The sequence below is a fragment of the Electrona antarctica genome, assembly GCF_951216825.1.
Source record: "Electrona antarctica genome assembly, chromosome: 5".
In the NCBI taxonomy this organism is placed as follows: Eukaryota; Metazoa; Chordata; class Actinopteri; order Myctophiformes; family Myctophidae; genus Electrona; species Electrona antarctica.
The window spans coordinates 46,116,161-46,131,599 of record NC_136810.1 but is presented as its reverse complement, the minus strand read 5'-3'; the positions used below and the strand labels follow the sequence as shown (position 1 = coordinate 46,131,599).

At 43.0% G+C, this 15,439-nt stretch overlaps 1 protein-coding gene across 1 annotated transcript in view; it reads left to right on the top strand.

The window, feature by feature from the left end:
* Window positions 1–12,803, top strand: part of gramd2ab (GRAM domain containing 2Ab) — a 56,438-nt gene extending 43,635 nt beyond the window's left edge. Inside the window, exons 8-12 of the mRNA XM_079500791.1 lie at window positions 1,264–1,326; window positions 4,118–4,283; window positions 7,733–7,826; window positions 9,387–9,494; window positions 11,394–12,803. Coding sequence (XP_079356917.1) covers window positions 1,264–1,326; window positions 4,118–4,283; window positions 7,733–7,826; window positions 9,387–9,494; window positions 11,394–11,442 — 480 coding nt within the window. The 3' untranslated portion in view covers window positions 11,443–12,803. The remainder of the gene's footprint in view (window positions 1–1,263; window positions 1,327–4,117; window positions 4,284–7,732; window positions 7,827–9,386; window positions 9,495–11,393) is intronic.
* The last annotated feature ends 2,636 nt before the right edge of the window (window positions 12,804–15,439 follow it).

Here is a 15,439-nt window from a genome sequence, read left to right as displayed (position 1 = left end):
TAGGAGATATCACGCATGGTCCCGGGTGTTCCGATCACCTATGCCTTACAGTCTGTGCAAGGCACTTTTGGTGTATCACTTTGTTTCCATGAATTTGTCACACACGTGTGCGACATGGCAGAGATTGAGAGAAGACAGAGAGGTTGCCTTGAGGGGAGAAAAGAGAGACTCACACAAGTGCGTCGCGGACATACAGTACAGTTATACAACATCAGGACTGGGGGCACAGACGCTGAAAGAAAACGCGTCTAAAGACCAGAGAAAAACACTTTGTTCAAGTCGTCCCAGAGCGGTGTGTCCACGCGCGCGCACACACACGCCGTGGAGTCACACAGTTTTGGGATTTATTGGTGAAAGGAGGATACTCCGGTAGGCTGCACAAATTTCCTCCCAGGACAAGTGGCAACAACATTTGTAAAATTCCATTTTACATTATTTAACCCGCCCCATCCCGCCTGGCAAATAAAGTGAAAATATCTTGACTCGGTTCATCCCGCTCCGCCCCGGGGGTTACAGGTCGGCCCACGCAACACTAACAGGAACTGTGCCGGTCGGATGGTTAATATGTGATGCTTTGTGACGTGCGCACTGATGCATATGATGTACCTAGTCTTAACCCATTTCGGCCTGACATCTAAATTAAAATGTCTTCTAAATGTTTTCTGAAAAACCTATGTTTCTACAGTATATCAGTAAGGACCCCCAAAAATCGTGTGTAATTGGCCCAACTGAAAATATGTTGTTCCAGAGACCCGCCCCGGAAGCAAAGATTTGAGTTAAAAACAGTCGCTCTGAAAGAATATCTATTCAAAGATTTGCGCCACATTTTCACGATTTTTCAAAAATAGCAGATCTACAAGCTCGTAGCGTGGCACTCTGTGTCGCGCTATGAGCTTGTAGATCTGCAACAAGTGTAACATAATGCTTAAAACACCAAAAGGGGTTCCCGCCCAGAATGGGTTAACTCATCTACTGCCAAAAATGAGTTAAACAAGTTTTTAGGTTTTTATCGAATTAAGTTAGATCACACTCTTCACCACTGTATGGAATAGTTTTTTTTTATGTTTACAAATGTATGGACATTTTTCAACATGAAAACGATTGAAGATTATCTCCTCTCCTCTCCTCTCCTCTCCTCTCCTCTCCTCTCCTCTCCTCTCCTCTCCTCTCCTCTCCTCTCCACTCCTCTCCTCTCCTCTCCTCTCCTCTCCTCTCCTCTCCTCTCCTCTCCTCTCCTCTCCTCTCCTCTCCTCTCCTCTCCAGGTGAATGGGAAGAAGAGTTTAAGTCTGAAGCAGTTCCTAGAGGAGCCCAGCTCACTGTCCATGGTAACTCATCATATTTGGAGAATGTACTGGGGGGGGAGTTGCTTTGCAGGCTGTTGATCCAGTCTAGAGCTAGACTCTAGAGTGGATAGGGACAAGATGCGCACTTGTCTGTACTTGTGAATTAGCACACGATTAACCATTACCATTTATTGCAAAGCTATTGCATTTAGTTTGGCGGTGTGGCTCTGCTCATGTGATATCACAGATTACCTGTGCACCAAGACACATTTGATTTGATTTGATTTATTTATTAGATCCCCATTAGCTTACTGTGAGTCACAGCAGCTATTCTTCCTGGGGTCTTAAACATATCATCATATCATCAACATTTCTTCCATATTATTACATACATTTACATACAACATTCATCCAACACAACAATACAACACAACACAAAACAACTCATGATCCGTCTACTACATTTGATAGCTAGCTCCACAGTACAATCAAATCTACAACATTGATAATAAAGTAAATATACATTATAATGGGATATATAGCTCATATGCATCTCCTTCACATCTCTTGAGTGAACAAAAACTCAAGAGATGCTCAGCTTCTTCTTAAAACTCATATAGTTATCCTCATAAACAAAAAACATAGGTAAAGAGTTCCATGCCACCATTGCTCTGTAATGGACTGTTCTTTGTTTAACATTTGTTCTACATGAAGGCAGCATGAAACGACCCTCTGATGACTGCCGAGTAAAATAATGATGTGTATCTGAGAACAATGATAAATTATTATAAATTATTGCTGGGGTTTTAGTTGTGATGATGTTTTTCACAAAACACAGCAATAAATAATCCAACCTACTTTTTACACTTAACCACACTAGATCATTGTTCATTGTACTTACTCTTGTTCGATATGGGCATTGAAGCACTATACGAGCTGCTTTGTACATACGCCAACAACCCCAGAGCAGAGCATATAAGATTTCATGAACAACATAACTTTCAATTCAATGCATTCCATATACCACATAGATACATATCACATGATAATAATCATAAATCAACATTATAATCACAGAGTCACCCAGCCATAACGGAATAATTCAATCCATAAATCACATTATAATCACAGAATCACTCATTACAAAACTAAATGCCATAGGGAGGAGGCCGGGGAAGTGGAGGGAATTTGAACACTGGCAGCTGAACAACCATTGAGTCTGCTAGCATGTAGAATGAACACAGAGTAGTGACTGCTTAATAGGGCCACCTGATTGTATTGTGGACGTGAGTAAGTTAACCCATTTTGGCCTGACCTCGAAATTTCAAAAAAATCTTCTAAATCCTAAAGGTTTTCTGAAATAAATATTTTCACAAATTTTCAAAAATAGCAGACCTACAAGCTCGTAGCGCGCCACTCGGTGGCGCGCTATGAGCTTGTAGATCTGCTATTTTTCAATAGCTAAATTATAACATAATGTTTAAAGCACCAAAAGGGGTTCCCGCCCAAAATGGGTTGCAGAAAATGAGAAACAGACAGACTTAAAGGTGATATAGACAAGTTTTCAGCCAAAATTTAAAATATATATAAATGTATTTTTTGGGCCTTTTCCCCCTCTATCTTTCCCTATATTGTGATGCTGAGGTGTTCTCCTGCAACAGCACACTCTCCCTTTGCCCCCCTCTGGCTGAATGCACTGTTTATATCCACTACAGTTTACTATACGGGACGTCGGGGGGGATTTAAACTTTTAGCCAATTGCAGCGCGAGGCTGTGACGGTGTGTTCAACCCAGCAGTATTATAATGAAAACGCGATGCGATTTCATTGCAATGTATAATATTATCCCCATATCTTAGTTTCATCAACATTGTTCATGTGAAATAGTATGTTTATGATTTAATATGTAAGCCTATTGAAATTACCATATGAGAATCGCTATGTAGCCTATAGGCATGGCATGGTTGGGTGGTGTGAAAACACCAGCAGCCAGCACCCCTAAGAACTCAGAGGATCCTAGAAGTCACAGAACGTCGGACCCCGACCCCCCCATAAAATCTCCTGGTTGCATCAATATGATCGTTCATGTGGAGTGGGTTGTATGTGCTTATTTGTTGAAATGGTGGAAGTGAGTATTAGTATCATGTCGCGGTTTGTCACCGCCGCAGCGACTGCCTGCCCCGGCCGGCTTGAAGCATGCCATTCAACCCGTGCTTGCCAACGGTGACAGCCGTCGCGGATCATCATATCGATTTTTCTTCATTGCAATGAATAACCGTGGACAGAGTAGTTCACATGAACGATGCTGTAGTAGTGGCTGGGGCATTTGAGGGGCAATATATGTTTTATATGCACGATTACAAATAAAAGAGAATTGAATTGAGAGCCAGTGAGTCTCCTCCTCCCCTACTTCCTCATTTGCGGGACTCGTCGTGTGATATTGCGATTATGCTACAGTTACCCTTAAAACTCAATGTCATTGTTGTAACTAAGATATCGATAGAAATTCATAATTTTTTAATGTCATATTTAGCCATACGAGCGCAATATCCATAGCGTCCCTCCCAGCAGCAACAACAATCCCATAGCCTGAAGTGACCTGGCTCGGCCAATAGAATGACAGGGGTGGAGCTATTTGAATTCTGTGTACAAACACTGAAAACTTGTCTATATCACCTTTAAAGTAACTAGTAATAGGTAATATATTAGAGTTTTTGAGTAACTTTTCCAACACTAGTTTGTCTTGTCCATATCTTTGTGGATGACCCCCCCCCCCAAACACAAAATAACCGGCTACGTGTGGACTCTCTCACTTCCTCCCTCTCTCTCTCCAGGATGAGTTTGCGGTGTCAGGTGACTTTGCTCCGGTGTTGAAGTGGCGCAGGAAGCCGTCCATTCCTGTGGTGTCCTCCTCCCTGCCAGACCTGCTGGGGGACTCCACGGCCAGCCTCAGCGCTGTGGTGGACACACCCTTCATTGGCCAGACGCCGCTCATCACCGGTAGGCCACAGCACCTGTCAGTCATCCCACAGCACTTCACCGGTAGGCCACAGCACCTGTCAGTCATCTGTCCATCCATCTGTCCCACCCATCTGACCACTTGGGGGGCGGTGGTGGCTCAGGGGTAGAGTGGCCGGATGGCAACCGCAAGGTTGCCAGTTCGAACCTGGGCTCCCCCAGAGTTAGTGTCGAAGTGTCCTTGAGCAAGACACTGAACCCCTAATTGCTCCTGATGTGCTGGTTGGTGCCTTGCATGGTTTCCGCCGCCATCGGTGTATGAATGTGTGTGTGAATGGGTGAATGTAATCTATGTAAAGCGCCTTATATAAAGGCGCTGTATAAATGCACCATTTACCATTTACCATTTGGATGGCCCACGTGCATTCTCAGAGCACGTTTTAGTGTTCATTCATTCAATTCGATTGTGTTCCGTCTTGGATCAGTGGAACCAACAGCAGTAGTGTCACAATGAAGACAAAATATTTTTTTATATTATATTATATTTTCTCTTAAATGTTATATTATCATTAAAGTTGGTCGGGTAGGGCAGTTGTAAAATGCCTGCCCACAACCGCGGCAGTTGTGGAATCAAAAATACACCTCACCTTGCAATCAAATTGGACTCTTCCCATACTTTTTTGCCAGAAAGTAGTTTTTCGCCACTCAGTAGGCATTCCCGCATAACTTCCGGGTATGATGATGATGTCACGCGCGCATACCCTCTATTCAATGTTGTTGGCAAACGTTGATCAAAATAACAATTCTTCTACATTCTCTAATTGTGTACACTTCTTCTAAATTAACTAAGTAATGCAGATGTAACGATAATGTAACTCTTGATAATAAATTCAATAATATTAGTACTTCTCAAATTGCAAACCTAAGGGAGTTCAGCCAGTCAATGATAGGTTATTATAGAAAGCAATTCAACATGAACTCTTGGTTAAGTCCTTTTGGACATTCAGTGTTCGACTTGTGGATGCAATAAGCTTCTCTCTGTAAGGAGCAGCTCCTCTTTTTAAATGACTCACCAATTCAGTACCCTGAAATCTCAACCTACAGACCTCATGCCACGTGGCATTAAAATGCCTAGCTACTGGGGATTTGTACACAGGGATACTTTAAAACATATACTAACTATTTATTTTTTGCGAGTAATTTCCCCCCTCACTTTTATCTTTCTGCCTGTCTGGGGGGGCATGATGAATGACGTGGCATTTTTGGCCTCACTGGATAAAGTGTGCCAATGACGTATAACTATCTGCTTAATATTTAGAGAGATTGGTAGACAATACAATAGATCGCCCCCTGGAGGTAGAGGAGAATTTGGGTGTAAAGAGGCTCATGCTATCCAACACTTGGACTTTAGACATGCTGTTGCGCAATGTCTCCTCACCATTCCATCTCACTCTGTCAGTCGCACATGTCTTTAGCCTGTCTTTCATACTCTTGACTCTGTATTGCAAATACGTTTTAATGTTAACAGTTGACTGCATGGTTTCAGTCTAGAGGCATGATAAGTGGAGTATTGCAAGTAATTGTTTCTGTCTGTTGGCTTGCGGTATACAGTAGTCTGCATTCCGTTCGTAATTTTCACGGATTCTTTGCTGGCCTCCAAAGAAAACTTGATGGAGTTGATATACAATACAAACTCATTATTATAATTGTCAGTGCACGTAGTCAATCCTACGGGCTGCGGCGCCACCTGTCAGCCAGGAGTGTTGGGCGGGAAGAGTAGGACGAAGTCTCTACGTCCTCCCGGTGGTGGTTCCTCACTGGCAGGTGAGTCAGTAGGATACGACACAGACATTTGTGTGGGGAGGTATGAATTGCATCACGACTAAACTAGAAAATGGGAGTATCTTCACGGATCTCTGAAGACAAATATAAATCAACGCTAAGCGTTATATGTTGTATATCTGACTCGCCAATGTCATAAGCACGGTCTCTTGTTTTCCCCCAAAGCAATGTATACGGGCCTGTAAAACCTACTGAGGCATCAGGTGATATTCTGATATAGGTTTCACTTTCGGTTTCCAAATGGATGCTGTTCCAAGTCAGCCACTTTCTATACCATCTATACGTACATAATTAAAAAAAAAACTTGGCTCCACTCAAATTAAGTAGTCGCTTTAAAAAAGAAAAGTCTCTTTAAATCATAAATGTGACATCAAACTATAAGGTCTGTGAGGACTATTTAACCCATTTTGAGCGGGAATCCCTTTTGGTGTTTTAAACATGATGTTGTAATTTAGCTATTGAAAAATAGCAGATCTACAAGCTCATAGCTTGTAGGTCTGCTATTTTTGAAAAATCGTGAAAATATTTATTTCAGAAAACTAAAATGTAGAAGATTTTTTATTTTATTTTGAGGTCAGGCCTAAATGGGTTAAACACAAACAGCGCTGGATCTCACATCATCTCAGCACCGCTGGACGTGTAGTGACAGGCTTGTTTTACTTGACCACAATGTCATTTAGATGTTATTTAGACACATGCTACTGCATAGTTCATGGTTTACCCGGTATCCTTAGATGTATATGTACAGATTACCTTTCAAAGTATATTGTTTAGACTCATGCTAGGTTCTTGGTTCACTCATGATCCTAGTTTACTGAGGCACCGCACTACACTGTCTCTCTGCATTTGAGTGAGAAACCAGTACAAGTGAGAAAATCAGAATGGGACGGGGCCGGGTCCCTTTGAGGTAATGTACTGTTTGTGGTACTGTACTGTACTGTACTGTACTGTACTGTACTGTACTGTACTGTACTGTACTGTACTGTACTGTACTGTACTGTACTGTACAAGCCCTCCTCCCTGGCCTGTGTGTGTCTGTGTGTTAGGCTGTGCAACAGTGACACTTGGTGGTGAACAAACGCTATAACGCTATTTTCGTGCTCGGACACAGCCAGGGACACAGACACACATAGCTGTCTATAGGAGTGGTTGCACCACTCAAAAATGCCCGGGATCTGGGATGGCGATTGCCGGTCATTGGTGGGCCATGGTTTGGTCGTTTTATTATTATTATTATTTATTTATTTATTTTCAACCGGGACCGCCCGCACACTTTCCCTGGCCTCGTCGTCCCTTCCTGTTGGGCACGCCAACCCCCCAACCACCCACGGCCCGAAACCGGTTGCCCCTCGCCCTGTTTATCTCACTTGTACTGTAACGTATGCTCACTGTAAGGCTCTCTGGTTAAGAGTGTGTACTAAATGCCTACATTGTGAATAGATCCATTAGTAGTAACACAGCTCCTATACTGTAGCTATTAATAAACACATGCACGCATGAAGACAGAGCTGGCACTGGGGTGACAGCATTAACTGAATGACGATGTTCTTTGTGCGTGTGTGTGTGTGTGTGTGTGTGTGTGTGTGTGTGTGTGTGTGTGTGTGTGTGTGTGCGTGTGCGTGTGCGACTGTGCGTGTGCGTGCGTGCAGACAGGGTTTTGGAGACAGAGAAGATCCTGTTAACTGAACCGGTACCAGAGCTGGGCCACACAGAATACCAGCTGCTCAAGTTCTTCATCCTACTGTGAGCCAAAAAGGAAAATAAAAACACACCACTTTACATCTTCACGTATATTATAATCTTTTTACAAATACTCAAATGAAACAGCCATTTAAGAGAACCAAGCTCCTACACAGCTGTTAATGAAGGCATCTTGTCTGTATAGTAGAGATTATATAGGTCCACAACCTCCTGACCGTTGTAGGCTGGTATATACTGCCATCTAGTGGTTGGTGTTATATTAGACAGTATTTTAGCGGACCATGATGGCGTCGTAATGCCTGATTTTAAACTTGGTTGCATGCTGAAAATAGCCGATCTACAAGCTCAGTGCATCACTCATTTGGACTGTTTGTTTGTAGGCAGGGTTTAAATCTAGACAAACTACTACTTAAATGCGTAGTGTTCATTTCACTCCAACGATTGTACAAAATGGCAATCTCAAGAGCAGTGGTGGAAAAAGTACTCACAATGTTTACTTAGCCTAAGTAAAAGTATCAATACTGCAATATAGAACTACTCTGTTACAAGTGAAAGTCCAGAATTCAAAATGTACTTCAGTAAAAGTACAAAAGTATTGGCTTCAAAATGTACTTAAAGTACCAAAAGTAAAAGTACACATTGTGGACAATGTCCCATTTCAAGTTTTCCAATAATCTTTTGAAAATAGCAGATCTACAAGCTCACAGTGCCATTGTGAGCTTGTAGATCGGCTTTAGTTTAGACATACTATTGGTCTGACTGTCATTAGACCGACAACCTATACCTCAAACCCTAACCTAACCCTGTGGTGTGTCTAAGCTGCGTGTGCATCCCAATGTACTTACTCACTTACTTACTTACTTTCCACCACAGCTTAACACATTTTGTGCCCATGGATTCTTTCAGAATAGAGACGTAGAGTGCCCTGCGTTTTTTTCTTTTTTGCTAATTCGTCCCCAGATGTCTTGGGCACCACACTGGGTTATTATAAAGACGTCTGGAGACGTCCTGGGCATACAATGTTAACACTCCCATCGCCCAGGACGAAGTTCTTTGTCCTTTCTATTAGTAACGCCCGACGCCCAGGACGAAGTAGTGTCCAAAAGACGAAGTTTATTGATATGAGAACGGATCGCATGGCTCCACAGCCTGGGAGCGCCTGTTGGGCAATCCTCTGTGTTGTGCAAGAGTGAGACGTCATCGAAAAACTCCCTCCCCTGTTTAGCTGATGAAAACGAAAATCTTAAAACATTCATAACTCGCAATCTAAATCATCCCGTCTAATTATGAAAAAAGTTGTCCTGTGTTAGACGGCGCTCCGCGGTCCAGTCGCTAGTCGCGATAGATTTATTCTTGTCTCCCGTTGTTGTCGATCGACTCTAGAGTGGTGTGGCTATTGTTAGCTGCTACACACACATCAACAACTTCCGGTCCGTCCGGAAAAGGGGTCCGTGTTTATAAATCGAATGGGCGCTATAATGTAATGGATTAAATAACCCTGAGCGATTAAAGTGTTAAGAGTTAAGAGTCATCACTGCTGCAGATTCTATGTATGTATGTTGATGTGAATTCTGACCGCCTGTGCCTCTGTCTGTCTGTTAGGATCATCCTGCTGATCCTGTCCTCCTGTTACCTGGCCTTCAGGGTGTGTAGCCTCGAACAACAACTGTCCTTCCTCAACACACAGCCCACCGTACCACTAAGAGACAGGTGTGTAGTAGCCTCGAACACTCAACACACAGCCTAAAGTACCGCTAAGAGACAGGTGTGTACTGTGTAGTAGCCTCGAACACTCACACACACACTCGCTACACACACTCTAGTATCATTGGAACAAGCACACACTGTTTACCTTTGGTCAGAAGCTTTTACATGGCGGGAGCGTCACGGTACAAAGGCACAAATTAAATCCGAAATTTGGATGGCAGAAGATCCACCAAGGACAGCTCTCCTGGAATCCAATTTATGGAGGTTTGAAAATCCTCCTTTCAACGTCTTTACACCGTGATTATATTTTCAATCCCATAGCTAGAACGGTGGGGCGTTAGGAACCGGACCAATGTTAAACACTGCGGTTGGACTCAACCATTATATAGACGTATAGAGTATATATACAGACCTGGGATATGACGCCACCTAGCGTCGGGGTACGTATATATACGGACATGGGAAAGAAATAATTTAAAAAATCATACTTTTTTCTTAGTTATAATGAATTTGAGTTGACATGGTTTTTTTAAGGGTAACTGTTGTACAGTCGCAATATTACTAATATACTAATATTGCTTAAGTACACCCCCTGGACATGATGTACAAGTACATGCCCTTGACATGACACTAGTATGTCGCAGAGACTTACCCCCATCCGACCCTTGATTAGTGCCAAGCAGGGAGGCACTGGGTCCCATTGTTAGGACCCCGAGTCTTTGGTATGACTTACCCGGGATGAGATCAAACCCCGACCTCCCACTTTCAGGGCTGACACTCTAACCGCAAGGCGCAAGGCCACTGAGCTGGTTTCAACCACACGCTTCTGTGTAAGGTGCAACTTTCATAGAAATCCAAACCACAATAATGCAGGGTGAAACCTTGGTTCGACAACGTTATGCATCTTTGGTTACTTCACTCGTCTGCAAGAATATTCTTTGGTACAAAAGCCTTAAGTTTAATTTATAGAATGACTCAGTAATTACAAAAAAATCATGCAAAGACAAAGAAATTAGTATGATTCATCATGTTAAATGTGTTTCCATGGGAATGACAACGTCAACTGAGCTCAGAAATTATTATGCACAATGCGTGCATGTACTGTAAAGTCAGAACCATGAGAAGTTTGTCAATAATTGTCAAGAGCAAGTAGGTCACATGAACTACTATTTATTTCATGCCGGAAAACATTGAAGTAGTACTAAGTCAGTTAAATGCTGCAATCGTTTACAGTTGTCCACAAAACCCCTCATGCCGTTTTGTTTGTCCAGCGCTTAATGTGCATTCACACCAGAGAGATTAATATAAGCACTTTCCTTTGCTTGAAAACGTGGGTGACAAGTTTTTCAGTCATGTTATGAACGTGGAATGTCTTTAGGCATATTTAGGTCGACGAGAGGCTGAAGTGTCTGCACAGTGCACACTACTGAACGGTGTTAAAGGGGAATTCTACTCATTTTCAACATTTTACCATGTCATTAATATACCTTAGAGCTGTTGTGTGGAAATAATAAAAAAGTCCCCCCATTCTGTGTTTCCTAGAACTGGAGGTCTGAAAAAAAAAGAAATTAACATGGTGAAACACATCTTGATGATGTCATCAAGATGTGTTTCACTATGTTAATGAGGTATATTAATGACATAGTAAAATGTTGAAAATGAGTGGTATTCCCCTTTAAAGGCCGTCAGCATGGCTCGCTTTGGTGAATTTGACATAATAAAACATCGGGTGTCAGCTACACCTACTAATTTGATACACTGTATACATTTTGTATAATCAATTGGACATTTCTTTCAGTCGACAATTGTTCAATTATTTATTTGACAGCCCTTGTGTGATGTGGTCCAATGAGGGGTCTGTAGAGAGTGATTTATTGACTGAAATAAAAATGGATTCTACAGGTGTGGAGAGGTACCCTGCTGGCTGGCCAATGAGAAGACAGGCACCTGAAGCCCCAACTTCGGCAAATCGGAGAGGGGAAAACTGCACTTACACAGACAGACTGACCTATAGAGGGCAGGCAGTGAGCCGGGGCTCCTCTCTCCATCTTTAAACCTGGCTCCTCCCAGCAGGAGAGAGGACGACGCCCCGGGACTGAGGGGCCATGCCAATCTCTATCACCCGCTGAAATCAATGGGACGGATCTCAATAGACCCCCCCCCCACACACACACACACACACACACACACACACACACACTAACCCTGGTTTATAGCGACGTCCCAGTCACACTGTAGAATGCACTTTACCCAGAGCTGAGTTGTTATTGGCTCACAGTAGAGGTTGTAGACGAACAGAAGAGACAACCACAGCCAATGAGGTGCTTGCGTGGGAGGCACCTGCGTTACAGACCAGTCTGTGGACCCATGTCGCCCTCCAGAGGCCAAACGTAAAGCATGCTTGACATTTGTGTGGTCAGTAGTGCTCCAGGTGTGTAGATAGAGTTGTAGGTATGTAAGAGAATCTAGCTGTAAAAACAAGTTATGTATATCATAATGGTACTGAGTGTTAAGTGATGGGGAGATGTGTGCGTGTGTGCGTGCGTGCGTGCGTGCATGTATGTGTGAGACAGAGAGATACAGTGTGTGTGCGTGCGTGTGTGAGTGTTGCCCCAGCAAATATTACACATGATGTTAGCTTGTGTAAAATCGTGAAATGTATGATGGTCATTGGAAGGTCATTGGAAGAATGCCATTGTGTCGTCATGAAGAACGCCTTTAGTTCCAAAACATTATGAACTGTAAACTGCTGAAGAAAGACCAGTGGAGAGACAGCAGCAGGTGAGATGTGAATGTCATCTACTGTAAATGTTTTACTGTTTTTAACGGGGTGGGGGGTGGGGGGGGGGATACTGTTGCTTAGAGGCAGTTCACTTCAAATTCAATCATATCTCTTATATCTTCAAAACCGCATTCTGCTGTGTTCGGTTTGTCCCGCCCCCAGCTCATTGCCAAGTTGTTGATGATTCTGAATCATAAGCAGCTTTATTGCCAAATCACAGGTTTACAGGTGTAAAGAAGTTTGTTTTTAATTTAGGTGAACTGGTTTCACACCATGGCCAAGGACACATGCTGGGGGCCAGGCCCGGATTAACAATGGAATTTAGGCCCTCTGCAAGACTATTTCAAATAGATACAGCTGTTGCTTCCGTCGAAAGCGTATTCATAGGTCACCGATGTCACAGGAACCCCCCGCTAGTGTTTTTGGTCGTCCAACAGTTTCTTAACCACTCGGTGGGAGGAGACTCGAAAAATAGCAGATCCAGTCGGGGAGCAGCGGCGATCGTGCTGGCGGTGACATCGTGCGCGGCGGTGCGCTGAACGCACGCGCGTTCATTCACTGGGCGAACGAACACATAAAGTGTCGTTGGGCCATGGAGCCCTTTGATTGGGTGTAGCGCCACGGCCCTAGGAGGGAGGGGCTGCAACCTGCGTTCCCGTTATGAGATGTTTCATTTGAACTTGAAGTGAACTGACCCTTGCCCAGCGATACCGCTGCTGGTATCTACACTGATGATGACTGATCCAAGCTGTCACTTTAACAGAGCACTGAAATCAAGCATTCAAAGGCCCTGAACAATGATACGGGTGTTTTCGTTCACTTATAGCATGGTACAGTCACATGCACCACCGAAGGGGAGTAGCCCACGCCATGCCAAGGTGTCAAACCGCCAGGTCGTCATGTGGAGCCAACGTGGGGCGCTCCCTTAACGGGAAACTCTGCCCTTTCGCTCGCATAGAATGGAAGTGAGTGGGACGCAACCTCTTGAGTTTAGTCAGGTTAAACCTGGGTGGACCTATACGCTGACAATTTTAGGATGTCACAAAAGAACCTATGGCCTAGCCTCGGGGGAATGATAAGGCACATTGACCTGCCCTTAGAGGTGCAACAAAACTAATAAGGATTGTGAGGGACCTGTCAATCAAACACAGTTTGTGCACGCCCCACCACACTGCCCTAACGGAAAACACCTGTATGAGTGTTCGGAGCCTTTTAACGGGATCTGTGTCTGGCTTAAATGTTATCTGGAGGAGGGATACACACATTAATGCAAACTGTACAGGCAGAACTACAGTATGCTCTTTTAAACAGATCTTGTGCTATTGGTGTTAGTACTGGGTGAAGGTCTCAGTGGTGCTAATGCTGTACTGTACAACAGTGGTGGAAGAAGTACTCAAAGGTTTTACTTAAGTAAAAGTATCAATACGGCACTATAGAAATACTCTGTTACAAGTAAAAGTCCGTAATTCAATATGTACTTGAGTAAAAGTACAAAGGTTATTTGTATAGAATCATTATATAGAATTTCAAGTTTTCAAATGTATGTATTTGAAAATAGCAGTTCTAAATGTATATAGGGCTGAAGTGGTTAATGTATGTTTTGTAATAATAATCAAAATCTACAAAGTAACTAAAGTTGTCAAATAATTGTAGTGTAGTAAAATTGTAATATTTGCCTCTGAAATGTATAGTGGAGTAGAAGTAAAAGTACTGAGAATTTGACATACTCAAGCAAAGTACTAATGCCTCAAAAGGTACAGTACTTAAGTAAATGTACTTAGTTACTTTCCACCACTGCTGTACAAGCAAGGCCCGACTCACACCTTTACATCTAGCATACAACATTGATGCATGCTTGTTGTATGAGATGTATAGCTGATGCAAGCTCGCAATGCATTTCCAATGGGAGTCACATGGTTTGACACAACATTTGTGTTGTATGGCTTTCGGCTGTGTCTCGACTTCCCCCCACCCCCTCATACAACACATGTTGTGTCAAACCATGTGACTCCCATTGGAAATGCATTGCGAGCTTGCATCAGCTATACATCTCATACAACAAGCATACATCAATCTGTTGTGCACGTGTGAGTCTCCCCCACAAAGACGAGAAGCAGTAACTATTTAAAGTGTCTTTAAAAGTCTTTATAAGTTGGGTTTAGATTCCAATTGTGAGAAAATGCTATACCATCCACTTTGGTATCCAACAATTATTCTGGTTTAGCGAAAAGAAATTGCTGGTAAGTCTTAGGGATGGGCGATATGACAATTCTGGCTGATATCTGATATAGTTATTGTTATTGCCGATAACCGATATAAACCAATGTCGATATGACAATGTCGATATGACACACACACATACACACACACACACACACACACACACACACACACACACACACACACACACTATATATATATAATTTTGCCCATTCTGAAAAAGGCATAAAAACACTGAATTTATTCCCAAACTATAGGATGCACCGTTATTGAAATATTGGCACATACAGTAGTACAACATAAGCAGCTTGAATGTAGTATTTTCATTTGAAAATGTGCCAACGTGTTGACCCTTTGGAAAAAATTATTGCGCTCGATGGTCACAGTTAACTATGAAAGCTTGCGTTTTTGTCACATGTCACACTCAATTTTGTCACTCAATTTGTCACGTCACGTCATATATTGTGCCTAGGTCACATGATGTCACACAGGTGACATCATCAGGGATGATAGTAAAATCCCCATACATGGGGAAAGCCCCCATATATTGTGCCCAGGTCTCGTGACATCACTATGGCATCATCAGGGATGATAGTAAAATCCCCATACATGGGGAAAGCCCCCATATATTGTGCCCAGGTCTCGTGACATCACTATGGCATCATCAGGGATGATAGTAAAATCCCCATACATGGGGAAAGCCCCCATATATTGTGCCCAGGTCTCGTGACATCACTATGGCATCATCAGGGATGATAGTAAAATCCCCATACATGGGGAAAGCCCCCATATATTGTGCCCAGGTCTCGTGACATCACTATGGCATCATCAGGGATGATAGTAAAATCCCCATACATGGGGAAAGCCCCCATATATTGTGCCCAGGTCTCGTGACATCACTATGGCATCATCAGGGATGATAGTAAAATCCCCATACATGGGGAAA